Source organism: Ammodytes marinus (genome assembly GCF_949987685.1).
Source record: "Ammodytes marinus genome assembly, chromosome: 12".
NCBI classification, from domain to species: domain Eukaryota; kingdom Metazoa; phylum Chordata; class Actinopteri; order Uranoscopiformes; family Ammodytidae; genus Ammodytes; species Ammodytes marinus.
The window spans coordinates 17,645,934-17,662,063 of NC_137216.1; the positions used below are offsets into that span (position 1 = coordinate 17,645,934).

General features: G+C 40.6%; 3 protein-coding genes across 6 annotated transcripts in view; 1 reads left to right on the forward strand and 2 right to left on the reverse strand.

The window, feature by feature from the left end:
- Nucleotides 1-486: 486 nt before the first annotated feature.
- nup62l (nucleoporin 62 like) lies at nucleotides 487-3,014 on the reverse strand. The gene is made up of 2 exons (XM_080038688.1): nucleotides 1,062-3,014; nucleotides 487-956 (listed from the first exon to the last, which is right to left on the reverse strand). The coding sequence occupies exons 1-2, from the start codon at nucleotides 2,724-2,726 to the stop codon at nucleotides 798-800; spliced, it is 1,824 nt and encodes a 607-aa protein (XP_079894814.1). The 5' UTR covers nucleotides 2,727-3,014; the 3' UTR covers nucleotides 487-797.
- A 1,363-nt stretch (nucleotides 3,015-4,377) lies between these two features.
- Nucleotides 4,378-9,254, forward strand: pdk1 (pyruvate dehydrogenase kinase, isozyme 1). The gene is made up of 11 exons (XM_080037644.1): nucleotides 4,378-4,777; nucleotides 5,446-5,587; nucleotides 5,697-5,768; nucleotides 5,858-6,042; nucleotides 6,647-6,742; nucleotides 6,842-6,919; nucleotides 7,036-7,112; nucleotides 7,208-7,306; nucleotides 7,450-7,563; nucleotides 7,822-7,935; nucleotides 8,057-9,254. Exons 1-11 carry the CDS (start codon nucleotides 4,669-4,671, stop codon nucleotides 8,195-8,197), a joined length of 1,227 nt encoding a protein of 408 aa, XP_079893770.1. The 5' UTR covers nucleotides 4,378-4,668; the 3' UTR covers nucleotides 8,198-9,254.
- Nucleotides 9,255-9,898: 644 nt separating this feature from the next.
- Nucleotides 9,899-16,130, reverse strand: part of ppp1r9ala (protein phosphatase 1 regulatory subunit 9A-like A) — a 30,407-nt gene continuing 24,175 nt past the window's right edge. For 2 of the 4 annotated variants that reach the window (XM_080037734.1, XM_080037735.1), the window contains exons 17-20: nucleotides 15,852-15,896; nucleotides 14,814-14,930; nucleotides 11,663-11,851; nucleotides 9,899-11,122 (exon numbers count right to left, since the gene is read on the reverse strand). In XM_080037734.1, the coding sequence (XP_079893860.1) occupies nucleotides 10,964-11,122; nucleotides 11,663-11,851; nucleotides 14,814-14,930; nucleotides 15,852-15,896 (510 nt within the window). In that variant the 3' untranslated portion in view covers nucleotides 9,899-10,963. The remainder of the gene's footprint in view (nucleotides 11,123-11,662; nucleotides 11,852-14,813; nucleotides 14,931-15,851; nucleotides 15,897-16,130) is intronic. The other 2 variants (XM_080037736.1, XM_080037737.1) reach the window with 2 other exon arrangements.

Consider the following 16,130-nt stretch of genomic DNA (forward strand, 5'->3'; position numbering starts at 1 on the left):
TCCATTACCATTGGTGTATCTTGTATGGAATCCATCAATCTGCTGATTCGGTTTTTGATAGATCCATTGTTAGGTCTATAAACTGTCAGAAAATAATGAAACACACCTGTAACAATTTCCTAAATCTCAAAGTAACATCCTCAAATTGTGTGTTGTTGTTTGACTAACAGTCAAAACACACTTAAATTCAGTTTACGGTCACTTGTATCAAAGAAACGCAGTTAATATTAAATCCTTACAATTGGGAAGCTGTTGTTTTTTTGGCGAGGAAATATGATTAGTCAATTAAAATACTTACACATTTTTTTGTGGATCAAGTCAACTAAAAAATTGTTTTAGCTTTACATAAACTAATTCAATCTGAATGTGTCTCTTAAATAATACGTAGCATAAGATTTTATTAAAGTATTGCTGTTATGCAACTAAAACATTACCACTGAACTAAATTTGCAGTAAATCCTTATCTGCCAAACAACGGAACACAGCCTTAATCAAGAGATTTATTTAATTGTACTATTTAGAACAGGCAAAACATTTGCACAGGAACAGACTATAATGGTCACTACCCTTTAAAAAAGATATTGCATTGGAAAATATAAGTCTTTATGCAACCCTTAACGACGCAAACCAGCTCAGGGAAGAAGCAAGTTAACAGGAGTATTGATGAATGCTTTGGTTGAGCATCCGAAAAAAAATCTTGACCCTTAAAGACAAGTGCTGTTCATCATGACTTCTGAGAAAATATAATCCAAAATTTAGCATTATGTCAATATACACGTCAATACATTTATTGTAGATTAGTCAAACGTTAAGCGAAAGGTTTTCTCCTGTTCCTTGCGCTGGTTGTCACACAGTTTGGAAACTTCCTCCACTCTTCTCTGCAGGAGAACCGAGTTCTGATCGATCCACTGAAGTGAATCCATGTGGGTGTTGAGAATTTTACAGATCTGCTGCAGCTAAGGAAAGAAAAGAAAGAGGAGGGGTTAATCATTTAACTTGCAGCAATAAATCTCAAGCAAAGCACCAAAACATTGAACAATAATAATCCGGTCTCATCTTACTGGGTCACTGGTATCTGCGGGGCCGCTGGATGTGTTGAGGTGTTCTATGATCTCCTTCAGGTCCTGCGACATCCTCTTCAGCTGCGCGTCCACGTTCTCGGCCAGCTTGTAGGTTCTCTCCCGCTCCTCGTCTGCGTTCTGCATGTAGATGGTTCCGCTCTGCTCCTTCACAGACTCCTCCAGGGGACAGAGCAGGTCCTCCAGCTCCTTCTGCTGCGACAGGATGAAGTCCAGCTCCTGGTTCAGCCTCCTCTGGTCCAGCTTCACCTTCTCCATCTCCTTGTGCAGGGACGTGATCTTCTCACCGTTCTCCACCAGCATGCGGTCCCAGGCGTTGACCTGCGTGGCCTGCTGTAGGAAGTGTCTCTCTTGGTCTTCCAGCTCCAGGCTCCACTTGTTGATCAGCCCCTCCAGCTGGGCGTAGGTCATCACGGGAGGAGCGCTGATGGTGGCGAGTGCTGTGGCTGCAGCAGCTGTTGTTGTTGTTGTGGCGCTTATGCTGGACGTGGGTTTGAGCCCGAGCATGAAGCCTGTAGCGGCGCCCGTTGTGGCAGCAGCAGTTGTGGCAGTGGAGGCGGGGGCAGGCATGGAGGTGGTGGTGGTAGCTGCCCCTAAGGATTTCAGCATGAAAGTCGGACCTCCAATGGTCGCCGTGGTTACTGCCGCGGATACATTTCCTGCTAGAGTGGAAGCTGCACCCAAACTAAAGCCTGGAACTGTTGCAGTGGCGGCAGTGGAAGCAATGGCGGCGGCGACTGCTGCAGCAGCAGAGGCCGGGGCAGAGAAGAGAGAGGGGACGGAAACTGGGGCGGCCTGGGTGGCTGCAGGAGGAGCTGGGGTTGATGAGGGTTTAATACCAAAGGCAAATCCTCCTCCGGCCTGAGCCATAGTGGCTGGAGCAGTAGAGGCTGGCTGAAGCTGATGCTGAAGCTGGGGCTGAAGCTGGAGCGTTTGGGGCTGGGGTTGGAGTTGTGTTTGGAGTTGTGTTTGGAGTTGTGTTTGGAGCTGTGTTTGGAGTTGTGATTGGGGCTGTGGCTGGCTGCCCATGGTGAGGGTGGAGGGAGCACTGGTGCCAAAGCTGAAGCCCCCTCCTGTGGCAGCAATAGATGGGGCAGCTGTGGTCGCCTGGACCTTGGAAGCTCCAAAGCTGAACCCTCCAAATCCACCCGGTGCTGACACTGCCGGTGCTGCGGCTGGTGTAGGTGCTACTGACATTGCTGGAATTTGTTGTTGAGCTTGAGGCGCAGTCCCAAAGGAGAAGCCCCCTCCAGCAGGGGCAGCAGCGGTGGGCTGTGCACCAAAGCCTCCACCCATGGTGAAGCCTGACGGCGCAGCTGGAGCTGCTGTGGAGCCTAAAGTCAGCATTGACGCTGCTGCTGTGGTTTGAGGAGCAGAACTCATGCCAAACGAGGTGGCGGGGCTCCCGAAGGCGAAACCTCCTCCACCGGGTGCTGCTGTGCTCTTTGCTGGGGTCCCAAAGCTGAATGAACCGGTGGGGTTGGGGGCGGCCTGGGGGGCAGCAGTGCCAAAACTGAACCCACCTCCGGAAGGTGCAGGTGCGGAGGTGGTCATGCCAAAGCCCGTGCCGGGGGCCGGGGCTGCGGCCTTCGGAGCTCCGAAGGCGAAACCCGTGTTGGCTTGGCCGAAGTTGAATCCGCCACTCATTTTCTTTACCGGGAGCAGAAATATAACGTTAAGGAAACAGCTAATGTCCAAAATGGTCACTTCCTTGCTGAACGCTATCCGTGGCTTTTGGCGGGTCACTAATAAGATCAGCTCCAACTGTAGTTACCGAGGAAACAGTGTATCTCCTAAGGTGACGTTCAAGACGTAAGCGGTTAATACAGTCAATTACTGGTAAATTATCGTTACCTTGACCCAGACTACGAGCAAAAACTATCGAGACATTCTTCTCAAAAACGTGGCCCGCTACTTCGTATCTTCATTCAGGCATCTCTGTAGCGGACTAAAGGAAGTGACGACGGCAGCTAGGACCAAACTACAATGACGCAGAAAGACAAAAATCCCGCCTCCTCAGTAAGAATGACAGATCAAATGACCTATCATGGCCCTGACCAGGCCCACGCCGAAATTTGATTGGTGTAGCTGGCTGCAGGATAAAAACAAATTCAAGGTAGCGGTTCCTCAATATTGCCAAAGAGTATAACAAACGTCGTGTGCAGAACAACAACGAGTTAAACAACGGAATATTTCTGGTGGCGTCCTTTCTTTATAGATCCATGGTGGCGTCTCCAAAATGATGTTGTTTTATCGTTATTTCTCGCTGTCTACGTAAAATATTATAACATTTAGGCTATTCTAACATCCGATTAAAAAAGGATAAAAGGTAAAGACCAAAACAAACGAAACTAGGCTAAATGTAAACGGCAAAATATTGACAAAAATAATATAGCTTATTATTTTCACAAAACAAATAACTCATTGATTTAGCCTACTTATTGCTAATATTGTGATTATTGGAAACGTTTTTAATTCCCGATGTCATTACCTAAAACAATTCAAATGTTAATTCAAATTGTTATCTCTTTAAAGTTAGGCTATATTAAAACAAAATAGGCAATATTTAGGCTAATGATACATCTTAAGACTTGTATTTCAATTAGGGGAGATTTAATCTTGATATTCAAGTAGGATATTGTTAATTTGGAATTCAGAGTTTGAGAATAGTTTTTAATGGTTAGGCCTGCAAGTGTGGGATTAAATGGTACGGTAGTGAATTTGCAGAGATGATCAGTAAATATGAGGATTGTAATCAATACACCATTTGGAAAAGAAGAAGGTGAAGAATCAAAAAGAAAATATTGGAACTATCAAGAATAGGGTTTGCTTATACTCGTTTAAATGAGACACCATTTATCGCCTACATTCACAAGTAGGCTATAAAAACATTGTAAACTAACTGAAAATAATGAACACTTAGTTATGGACTGTCAAAAACAATGAAGCAAGGTTGCAACGAAGTGTGAGAGGTCGAGGAGAATGGGATTTGGAACGTTTATTAGGAGCAAGTGGAGATAAGGTACTGGAAACACAGACAGGGGTAGTAGGCCTATTAACATATAGGCCTATTTTAATTCAGATAAACACATGTCTGTAATATAATTATCTGTAGAGTCTATATTGAATACTTTTACTATTATATATATTTTTTCATTGTAAACTCGATCATGTTTTACCTACTCTGGTAGCCTACTATAGGGGGCGGTATGCAGCTAGAACTGGTATTTTAGTCAGCCAAGAAACGAAAAGAAGAAGTGACTTCTCTTGGCATAGTTTTTACTCTTTGAATAAACTATAGCTCACCGTGTTCAGCTTTCTTGCTATGTTGACATTGTAAAGGATTCAGCTATGAGCACTTGAAGTAAGGGGCTGTTTAGACATATTTGACTGCTGCGGTGACTATGAATGAACACTACGTCCAAAAATAATAGCGTTTTGCGAGTGTGTGTGCAAGCTGCTTAAATTAGCCCGGAAGCTTAATATAAAACCATAGATCAGCTCACCACCATAAGTTGGTGGCTGGCCGCATTTAAGAAACACATTTTCTGTCTGTGAAACCGAGCGAGTCGGTGCAGGAGCCGTCAGGATGAGGATTTTAAGATTTCTGAGGAGCAGCGTGTCCATTGGGAAGGACATTGACTATTACTCCAAATTTTCACCCTCCCCTCTTTCAATGAAGCAGTTTCTGGATTTCGGTAAGAGGATGTAAACACTTGTTGTAGTAGGCCTAGCAAGCCTCACAGGTCACGTAGACATGGCAATACTGATGTGAAAAGTTCATGTAGTGATAATCCTGGCCGAAATAACCGCGATTCACATTATAATCCCGATCATCATCAAACTAATATTTTTATTGCATCACATTGTTTTTTTATATAGGTGAAACACAATAAAAAAATAATTTAAAAAATAAATGTTGTTGTGGTGACAGTTTAAAGATTTAGGAATGAATGGAAAGATGCAGCACCCCCTCAAAACCATTCAAAAATAAATCGGTCCCATGATTTTGAGTTCAGTCAAATAATAAATATACCTTTTTGCATTGTTGAATTTAACATATTTCTACAGGCATTATTAGATGAAACTAAACAGCATTTAATTCATTATATAACTCATATAAAGTTCATTATCTATAACTGCTTACACATTCATGGAACAATCACAATGCCAATATTGGCATGAAGTGGTCTGGCTACCACACTATCAATTGTGTGGCCAAATCTGTTACAAGCTATTTTGTATTGTCTCCTAACCTTAAAGGGGGCAGCAATGAAAATAATTTGGGGATTTTAGCCTCCTATTCTATTATAAGGTAATAACAAAAGAGATGTGTGATACACCTGTATGTGATTTCACCCTTCAGGCTCAGAAAATGCTTGTGAGAAAACATCGTTCGCCTTCCTCCGGCAGGAGTTGCCTGTGAGGTTGGCAAACATCATGAAAGAAATCAACTTGTTGCCAGACAATTTACTGAGAACTCCGTCGGTCCGCTTGGTCCAGGGCTGGTACGCAGGTTTTTTTTCTGCTTTTTCTAGGTTACATTTCTCTCAGCACACAGATTGATGCCAGCTACTGTAAACTGATTGTGATGCTCTTTTTAATTTTATTTTAAAGGTACATACAAAGTCTTCAAGAGATTCTTGAGTTCAAAAACAAAAATGCTAACGATGAGAAAGTCACGTATGAGTAAGTGAATTAAAATGTACACAATGCAGTTTAATACTGTGGTTTTATTATTCATGATTTTAACCAGGGCCGTTGTGCCTTTGTTTTAGTTTCACAGATGCTGTGATAAAGGTCAGAAATCGGCACAATGATGTCATCCCCACCATGGCCCAGGGAGTGGTGGAGTACAAGGAGACGTACGGCACAGACCCAGTTGTCAGCCAAAACCTTCAGTATTTTCTCGATCGTTTCTACATGAGCAGGATTTCCATCAGAATGTTGCTCAACCAGCACAGTGAGCAGATTTTCTCTTCTCTTCTGCTGACTCACATCTTTGGAGTACTGGTTTGGGTGTGTATATTGAACCAGGAATCAACAAACCACACCCCAACACATTTTCTGATGTTGCCACTTTCACTTTTGAAGTGCACTTAAAATGACTTGTGTCTTATCTTAGAAGAGTGTAAAATATAACATCAACAATTAGTTTTTCTTTGATATCTGAAGATTACAGAGCGCACAGCTAGAATGTTTTAGTTTGGGTCCTGAATTGATCCTATTTAAGGTGTGTATGGGTAAAAACAAGACAAAGACTGAAATAATCATTGGAGGGATATGATTTATAAATAATGGTAGCATCAGGATACAGCGTACAATATCTGGTGAAATGTTGCCTTTTTATGTCTGTATTCAGCAATTATCTTGATGATTAGTAGTTTAAAGCTAACATGTCAATCATTACCTGAAATCAGCTTCTCAGTTTAATTTTAAAGACAAAAAAAAGAAGCTTAATCGAGACGGAAATGCATGTCCACGAATGTCTATATTTGGCTGTATGATCGTTTAAGTAATTGAGGCTTTATACTGCTTAGTCACAGCCCTTTGTGTTTCCTCCCTAGCTCTCCTCTTTGGTGGGAAGGTGAAGGTGAACCCAGCACATCCCAAACAGATTGGCAGCATTGATCCAAACTGTCGTGTCAGCGAGGTTATCAAAGGTGAGAAAGTCTCTTAATGAACGTAATGAGGAACATGGGTCGGGCACAGCGCTCAAATATTTCGCTGTTCTTTCTTGAAAACAAACCTCTTTCTCATAGATGCCTACGAAAATGCACGAAACCTTTGCGACCGGTACTACATGAACTCTCCTGAGCTGGAGCTGGAGGAATTCAATGGTAATTGTTTTTTGGACAAACACTCATACCCTTTCCATTTGCTTATCTTAAGGAATTTTAAGGGCATTACTAATGAATAAATACATTTTTTGATCAATCTGTTTTATTCCTGACAGTCAAGGAGCAGGGAAAGCAAGTCACAGTGGGATATGTTCCATCGCATTTGTATCACATGGTGTTTGAACTATTCAAGGTAGGAAATTGCTCATTGTACATTAGAATTTGTTTTCCTCCTCTCTAGTGTTAAACTTTTTTTTGGGAAACTCTCAAGCACTTTCATTGTTTCAGAACGCCATGCGGGCCACCATGGAGCTATACGGAGACGCCATGGAGTATCCACCTGTCCGTGCACAGATTGCTCTGGGAACCGAAGACCTGACTGTCAAGGTAAAAGCTGCTCTGCTGCATGATTCTTTCTGCACCAATATCAACTCCTGTCTAGTGGACAAGAGTAATAAACCATTAGGAAATGAAAATCCCCCTTTTACTGGATCAGATCATGTCTTCTTCTTCTTCTTCTTCTTCTTCAGGTGAGCGATTGTGGAGGAGGTGTGCCACTGCGCAAGATCGACCGGCTGTTCACCTACACGTATTCCACCGCTCCTCGGCCCAGTACTGGCGGGTCCTCTAATGCTCCTCCTTTGGTCAGTTTCTGTTTGATTGATGGTTTGTGAATTAATGAAAATGTATTTAACTAAAACTGCATATCTCTATCCATGCTAATAGCAGAACAGCTATTTCTCAATATTGTAGCATAGATTTCTGCCATTTCACAGAGCTGTTTTAACTGGAGTTAGCATTTAAACCAATTAAATCCCTGTTGTTTTATATTTTGGGTCTTGTGTCTCGGTTGTGTTAAAGGTGGAAACATTTAACTTATTAACTTCTTCATTTACGTCTAGGCCGGCTACGGGTATGGCCTGCCCATCTCTCGACTGTACGCCCGGTACTTTCAAGGGGACATAAAGCTGTACTCCCTGGAGGGTTATGGAACAGATGCCATTATCTACATTCGGGTAATTAGGTTTTACATTATTAACAACATACAGCATGTGTGTATTTGTGTTGTCTACTCATAGGAAAAGGGAAATGCATGCATATGCAGTTTAAAACTTTATTCTGTCCATCTTCTGTCAGGCGCTCTCCGCAGAGTCCATTGAAAGGCTCCCTGTGTACAACAAGTCGGCATGGAAACACTACAAGACGATGCATGAGGCAGATGACTGGTGCGTCCCCAGCAAAGAGCCTAAGGACATGACGACATTTCGCAGTTCCTAGATATGTACGATTGTGGACTTTAGTAATGACAACGAGTCGGTTGTTGAGGTTGTTTCACATGAATGGTGGCTTGTGTCTGTGTGAGTGAGTGTAATGGCAATTCATCCCTTCAGATTTCTTTGTACAGATATTTAAAAAAAGTAATAATGATGGAACAAAGCTCTAGTACCATATATTTCATATAGAACAAAGGATATTAGAGTCAAGTAGCCCTCAATTAAAATAGACACCTTTTTCCCTACCTCCTACCAGGACCATATTTCTGCAGAGCCGCATTGCTGTTTAGAGTGGATCCACTGTTTAAGTGGATGCTATTTTGAGCTATTTTCTTTTTCAATTACCTCAAACATATTTTGGCATTTCTGTATTGCAATTCCTCCTTTGTCAACCGACATGTAAAATAACAATAACAGTGTATTTGTGAGAAACTAAAAATCCACCAATGTATTGGTTCGAATGTAATTTCTAATTTTTACATTTTTTTGATGTTATGAGAACAAACAGAGCATAAGAAAACCTCCATGACTGAAACTATCTGCATGGTTGAATATGGTCAGGGGAGAAAATCCTTAGTTCAACTGTTGCACTCCATCTGCATGTAGTTGGTTCGGCTCTGCTGCTTCATTGAAGTTTGATTCTTTGATTCTGTTACACCGTCGCTGCTTGTTTTTAAGATTATTTTGGAAAGGTATTGTTTTTTTTGGTTAACTGTTTTCCTCTTCATCTGGATATTGTTTACAAGCAACATGTTATCATGTCAAAAGTATTTATTTACCATCAAATCTAGCACTCCTTTTTTGTTTGCAAAAGAGAAATAACTGGAATTCACCATAGCTGCAGGGATCATGTAGTATGTGTATATTTTTTGGGTTTACATGTTGTTTTCCTCTTATGTCTTAATTTGCAAACACAGTTTGTATGAATAGTATCCCAGTATTATCATAACATTTGTGGTTGCTGTGGTTAAGACTCGTCCTGTTAAATAAGTTATCATTCATAATTTCCATGTCACATTTCAGCTGTTACACTGTATGGATTATGTTAAGCAAAAAATAAACACTCCGGACAGAAAACTTATTTGTGTCAAAATTCTTCTTATAATTAAAAAGTGGATATGGAAACTAGTGAGTTCCTTATGTCACTAGGTATAACGCTCATCTGCTGTGCAGTCTCATTTTTAAAAAGCAGTGACTGATGTTTCAAGTCGAACATAATTTACTGAAGGGCATTAAAACAAAATCCTTGTTACTTTGGGAATGTTAAAGTATATATCCAGAGTAATGCATGGTTGCAAGACATCTTTGATTATATTATTGCAAATAGGAGGGGACAATAGGTGCAGACTGCCCAATTACTTACCCATATCTATTGGTCAATCGTCTCTATGGCGTATTCGGTTAGCACCTTCAGCTGGTATCCAATACGCTGGTGGTTCAGGCCTACTCAGGTACATGTGCTGCTGATTTGAGTTGTGTTCAATTCAATAACTGTGTGTTTAAAATGCAACAACACTTTTACAGCATATGCATAGAAGCCTTGCATTATCTATTATTGATTACTGAGTGACAGGAAAAACTGACAGTACAATAGAACAGCCCTGCAGTTAGTTACTTAAAAATGTTGAAGTATCAATACATACAGTTGGTTTATCTGCTGTTCACCGTAAATTAACTGAAGGAAGGAGAGAGCCATCGGACTACATAAAGTGAAAATTTGTTTATTGATGCTGCATGTACCAAGAATTTTTTCTCCTATTAAGAAGACGTGGAAAACATGATTTTTCTTTCAGTCCAACATGTTGTATTCTATACAGAACATGGAGTCACGCTTAGAGAAGAGAGGAAGCACTTGGGTTTGGCTGTGAAACAACTTATGGTTCAGCCCCACATCCATCCATGACACTGTGCTCCCGGACTCACACAAGTCCTTGTCATAGGCACATCCTTCCCTCTAACGGACCAGCCAGGTGTACGTGTAGCAGACCTGCGTGCTGTGCATTGTATTTTACATGGAGCTTTGTGGTACACACAAGTAGAGTCAGGGACAGCAGAAGCAGCATTCACTTGATTTGTTTGTTGCTTTTCATTCAGCAAAAATGGTGGCCTAGCTATTCTACTTAGTAGAAAAATTAAGATAGTATAAAATGAACAATGGTATTGAAGTATAAAAAAAAGAAGATATGCAGTTAATAGGTACATGTATAAAACGTATTCATACATTTAAAACCTTGTCACCCATTGAAGCTTAAAAGACTAATATAGTGATTTTATCTGAACTGTACAATAACTGTTCCCGCAAAAGGGTTGTACATGGAAAACAGGCAAGTTATATTAGCAAAAATATAAAAGGCTGAAAAAGCAGTATACATTTGACTTCCAAAGGTAAATGTGTGCATGATCTGCAGCAACTACATTAGATCTGAAAGCAGACTTTTTATGATTAAATCTTCTATCTTTAGTGGTAAAAAATATTAGGATTTGTTTTGGTCACATACCCAACTTTTTGACATTCCCCATCTTTCAGTTAAAATGGTTGAGCTGAAAATTTTAAAATATTCGATAAAAACACTGAGGAGATAAGAAACACGAGCGAAAATATGAAAAGCAATCACAACTGGCCCCTCAGTCGGCACAGGTACACTCCTGGCAGTCGTGCTCTGGTTGTTGGCATTGATACCGTGTGACATGAACGTCATGGCACCAGAATGATATATATACTGTACATAAAAAGGGTTGCTCAGGGTTCTGCTAGAAATGAACTGCTACCTCAGCAGACAGAGTCAGTACTGGCTGGAAGTCTCCCACTGCGTCGGATCTCCTTCTCTCGTTTTTCTCTCTGTTTCTCCATCTTCTCCTGGGCCTTACGCATATCCTTCAGTTTTTTCTTGATAGTCGAGCGGTCGCTCTGACTCGACACACCAAGTGCCTGGAGGAAGTGCACATATTTCAGATGAGAACAATGGTACCATGATATGATGACATTAATCATGTTCATCATCACTGATTCATCCAATGCCTTCACACTGTTCTTTTGTTGTCCAAACAACAGTGCAAACCCAAACGTATTCAATTTACCAATTAATATTTTACTACTACTTTATGTACTGAACGGAAAACAAATCCTTATTCACTATTCTGATGTTGCATATATGTAAAATATGTATTCATCAGTCATCAATAGCTGCAACTGTCAACAGAAAAAAAAAATTCTGGCCACCAGGTGGCAGTCAAAGCCTGTCTAAATAAATAACTTTTTCCATTTCTTCATTCACACTCAATAACTTAAAAATAATAATAATAATAATAATAATAATAATAATAATAATAATAATAATAATAATAATAATAATAATGCTCAGGGTTCTGCTATAAATAATAATAATAATAATAATAATAATAATAATAATAATAATAATAATAATAATAATAATAATAATAATAATAATAGGTGCTATATTCTTTTTACCTTCAACTTGTCACTATCCAAATGCAAGAGCTGCTGACCATCCACTCCCTTAGAGGTGAATTCAGGTGTGTATTGGTCCATATTCATGCCCATCAACCAGTGACAGACCTGTTGATTGGTCCATTCATTGATTGGCCTGTTCTGCCAATGATACTCTTTTCCTGAAGCTACTGGTTCATCATCCAATGTCTAAAAAACACAGATATTACAAACCGATATTAGAAAAGAAACACACTGTTGCTTTGGTAAGAGCATTGTCATTTTATACCTTTTCTTGAAATTAAAATGTAGCGTGTCCAACTATTTCATATCATATGTTTATAGACAGTATAAACAAGATTCAAAAGATTTCTCTTACATGGGGCTCGGGATACATTTTAAATAAATATACAGGTCCTTCTCATATAATTAGCATATTGTGATAAAGTTGATTATTTTCCATAATGTAATGATAATAATTGAACTTTCATATATTTTAGATTCATTGCACACCAACTGAAATATTTCAGGTCTTTTGTTGTTTTAATACTGATGATTTTGGCATACAGCTCATAAAAACCCCAAATTCCTATCTCAAAAAATTAGCATATCATGAAAAGGTACTCTAAAGGAGCTATTAACCTAATCATCTGAATCAACTAATTAACTCTAAACACCTGCAAAAGATTCCTGAGGCTTTTAAAAACTCCCAGCCTGGTTCATTACTCAAAACTGCCGACCTGACTGCTGTCCAGAAGGCCATCATTGACACCCTCAAGCAAGAGGGTAAGACACAGAAATAAATTTCTGAGCGAATAGGCTGTTCCCAGAGTGCTGTATCAAGGCACCTCAGTGGGAAGTCTGTGGGAAGGAAAAAGTGTGGCAGAAAACGCTGCACAACCAGAAGAGGTGACCGGACCCTGAGGAGGATTGTGGAGAAGGGCCGATTCCAGACCTTGGGGGACCTGCGGAAGCAGTGGACTGAGTCTGGAGTAGAAACATCCAGAGCCACCGTGCACAGGCGTGTGCAGGAAATGGGCTACAGGTGCCGCATTCCCCAGGTCAAGCCACTTTTGAACCAGAAACAGCGGCAGAAGCGCCTGACCTGGGCTACAGAGAAGCAGCACTGGACTGTTGCTCAGTGGTCCAAAGTACTTTTTTCGGATGAAAGCAAATTTTGCATGTCATTCGGAAATCAAGGTGCCAGAGTCTGGAGGAAGACTGGGGAGAAGGAAATGCCAAAATGCCTGAAGTCCAGTGTCAAGTACCCACAGTCAGTGATGGTCTGGGGTGCCATGTCAGCTGCTGGTGTTGGTCCACTGTGTTTTATCAAAGGCAGGGTCAATGCAGCTAGCTATCAGGAGATTTTGGAGCACTTCATGCTTCCATCTGCTGAAAAGCTTTATGGAGATGAAGATTTCATTTTTCAACAAGACCTGGCACCTGCTCACAGTGCCAAAACCACTGGTAAATGGTTTACTGACCATGGTATTACTGTGCTCAATTGGCCTGCCAACTCTCCTGACCTGAACCCCATAGAGAATCTGTGTGATATTGTGAAGAGGAAGTTGAGAGACACCAGACCCAACACTGTGGATGAGCTTAAGGCCGCTATCGAAGCATCCTGGGCCTCCATAACACCTCAGCAGTGCCACAGGCTGATTGCCTCCATGCCACGCCGCATTGAAGCAGTCATTTCTGCGAAAGGATTCCCGACCATGTATTGAGTGCATAACTGAACATAATTATTTGAAGGTTGACTTTTTTGTATTAAAAACACTTTTCTTTTATTGGTCGGATGAAATATGCTAATTTACTTTTTTGCCAAAATCATCAATATTAAAACAATAAAAGGCTTGAACTACTTCAGTTGTGTGTAATGAATCTAAAATATATGAAAGTCTAATGTTTATCAGTACATTACAGAAAATATTGAACTTTATCACAATATGCTAATTATATGAGAAGGACCTGTACTGTATGTTTGACAGCTTGGATCAATGTTTCTAACATAGAGATAATGACCAGGAGAAATGCAGACAATCGTTATGTATTCTACTTCATTCACAAAATTACTTCAAGAAATGCTGTTTGAAATTAAAATAATAATTATTTATGTGGGGAAATTGTTGGAAAGCAGTTGAAGTCAGAGTCCTGCACCGGGTCTAAGAAAAAAAAAATTGTTTAACATATATAGCGTATATATAAATTCATGGGTATGGGAGTGGGTCAGAATTAACGAAGTGAAGGCTCTTGAGAACAAAAATATGTTGTTCCTTTCTGGAAATTGTCAAGCCTAATCAGCCTTAAGGATTTTTTTTTGTGAAAGGACTGGATCCCTATATTAACATCAGGCCCAATAATGGGAATTTATTTTCATTGATGTTCAACATTTTTGAGAAGCACCTGTAAGATAGCACTTTACAGAGGGGTAGGGCTAAGGGGTAGGGCGAAGGGGTGAATTGGGATTGAGCCTAAGTGACTGTATAGCCTACTTGTGTATGATCACAGGCCGGTTTACGTGTTTGAAATGAAAGGGTCAGGCTCTGGACCTGTGCAGGACTCTCATTCGTGTTAGGGAGAGGGGAGGCAGGGGAACCGAAAAAGAGTTGTGTTCAAAAATCAAAAAGACATGTAGTGCATCTTCTGTTCCACCAAACGGTTGGCAGAGTCCACATTTCCCCAAGATAGTACTGAGAAAACAAGCGTGCAATGACAGCAAAACACCAACAACATTCCCAGATGCAGGTCCGTGTGTCCTCATACTATAAGTTTTACTGAGATACTTGAAACTATGATATGAGAACAGGCACATCCTGAAACACCACTGAGCAGGCAGCAGAGCAGTCACCATTGTTCTGTGTAGTCTGCCAAAGCTTGTAAAGAACATGAAGCACTGGTTTTTACTGATGCAAAGGCACAAACTGTTAACATCATCACAGCTGACTAAAGAAAAGCTAAGCCACAAGACTTATTTTAACACAAAACAAAATGGCTTTAACACATGGACACACACACATGCAGCTCTCTTCTGCTCCCTCTGCATTCACGATTTAATCTGGGCTATGAAAGGGTGGAACGGCTCAAAGAGCATGCTTGAGAATGCCCCCTTTCAGCTGCATCAAGGCGTCCCACACAGCTTTTGTGACTGCGCAACAAGGGGAGCACTCACCTCGCTGGAAGAGAAGGTTAAAGTGTGTGAGCGCCCAGACAGATTGGGTTCAGCGACTAACCCAGAGATGTCTGTACTGGGACAGGCAGCGTTAGAATCATCTATGACTGAAAAACTCTGGAACAAGTGGAAACAAGGAACGCATTTAAATACTAGAGTAACACATCACCAAACAACAGTTCTTTACTAGGAGAAGCAAAACAAATGCAACACTAACAAGTGTGAGGGGTAAGTGCAGTGCGGTTTCCCAAAGGAACTACATTATTATGATAAATGATTGGAAGTGTGATCACAGTGGCAGCAGTCATTGATTTGAGCAATGAGTGACTGTGAGCTTCAACATGTGAAGGAAGGGAAGAAGTATTAACTATGCAGCACACTGTTCAAGGTGATTAAAGCTTAAACCAATCCACCACCACCACTAACAAAAAATGCTATACTACAGCAACTAACATTACTTCTTCTAATGAAAAACACACAAGCACACACATTTCAGGTATGGGGTAATGTTTTCAATTGAGTCAAGTAGATGCCATTTAGATTAACGATTTGGTAACATAGTGATCATTCTTTTTTTAGTAAAAAATGTGGGTTAAATTTAGAATAAGGGAAACATTGTCCAGACCTGCAGGCTATTGCACCAGCTACGTGCAAGTTTAAGCACAGCTTAGTCTGAACGTATTGTGAGAACTACCCTATAAAAACAGGTTTCACAATTCATGTTAGTTTCAACGTAGCAGTTAGAGTTAATCTTACACACAAAGCTCATATCAAACTTCCGATTAGCTGGTGCAACAAGACCTGCTACACACTACTTTGAAATTATTCTGTTTCTTTAAATACAATGCACACGGCTTTCAGATTGAGTTAATAGGAAAGATTAGATGTCATTAGCTTTCTTAGAACACTACCGCATACCCAACACAAAAGAAACAGGGAATTATTCATAGGATATATTGAGGTGAGAAAATTAGTAATGCTCTACTACTATGACTACTAAAGAAAATCGAAGATAAAACAAAAATGTGTATACTGTACCAAATCTAATGATCGACTGAATAAAGAGGACCAGGAGAGATTTGTCTGTTTAGAGGAAACACGGTTCAGTGGGATTAATGTCCAGGGAACAAAGCACTGACATAAACTACCTTAATGCACACAGTGACAAAACCAAAATAAAAAAAACGATTCTCTTGGTAATCACGTCTTCTCGCCTCGGCCCATGTCTTGAACTCATTGAGCAGCAGTCCAACCCGCAGCCTGTATGACAGTCAGCCAGGCGTTTTGCTGGATGCTTCTGATGTGTCACTTTTTGCA

What these genes read in the sequence shown, in the direction of transcription:
- nup62l (XM_080038688.1), bottom strand. Translation starts at nt 2,726, where the DNA reads ATGAGTGGCGGATTCAACTTCGGCCAAGCCAACACGGGTTTCGCCTTC. An exon ending in CCGCAGATACCAGTGACCCA is followed by an intron (nt 957 to 1,061) that starts GTAAGATGAGAC and finishes TTCTTTCCTTAG; the next exon opens with CTGCAGCAGATCTGTAAAAT.
- pdk1 (XM_080037644.1), top strand. Translation starts at nt 4,669, where the DNA reads ATGAGGATTTTAAGATTTCTGAGGAGCAGCGTGTCCATTGGGAAGGAC. An exon ending in CCGAAGACCTGACTGTCAAG is followed by an intron (nt 7,307 to 7,449) that starts GTAAAAGCTGCT and finishes CTTCTTCTTCAG; the next exon opens with GTGAGCGATTGTGGAGGAGG. An exon ending in ATGCCATTATCTACATTCGG is followed by an intron (nt 7,936 to 8,056) that starts GTAATTAGGTTT and finishes ATCTTCTGTCAG; the next exon opens with GCGCTCTCCGCAGAGTCCAT.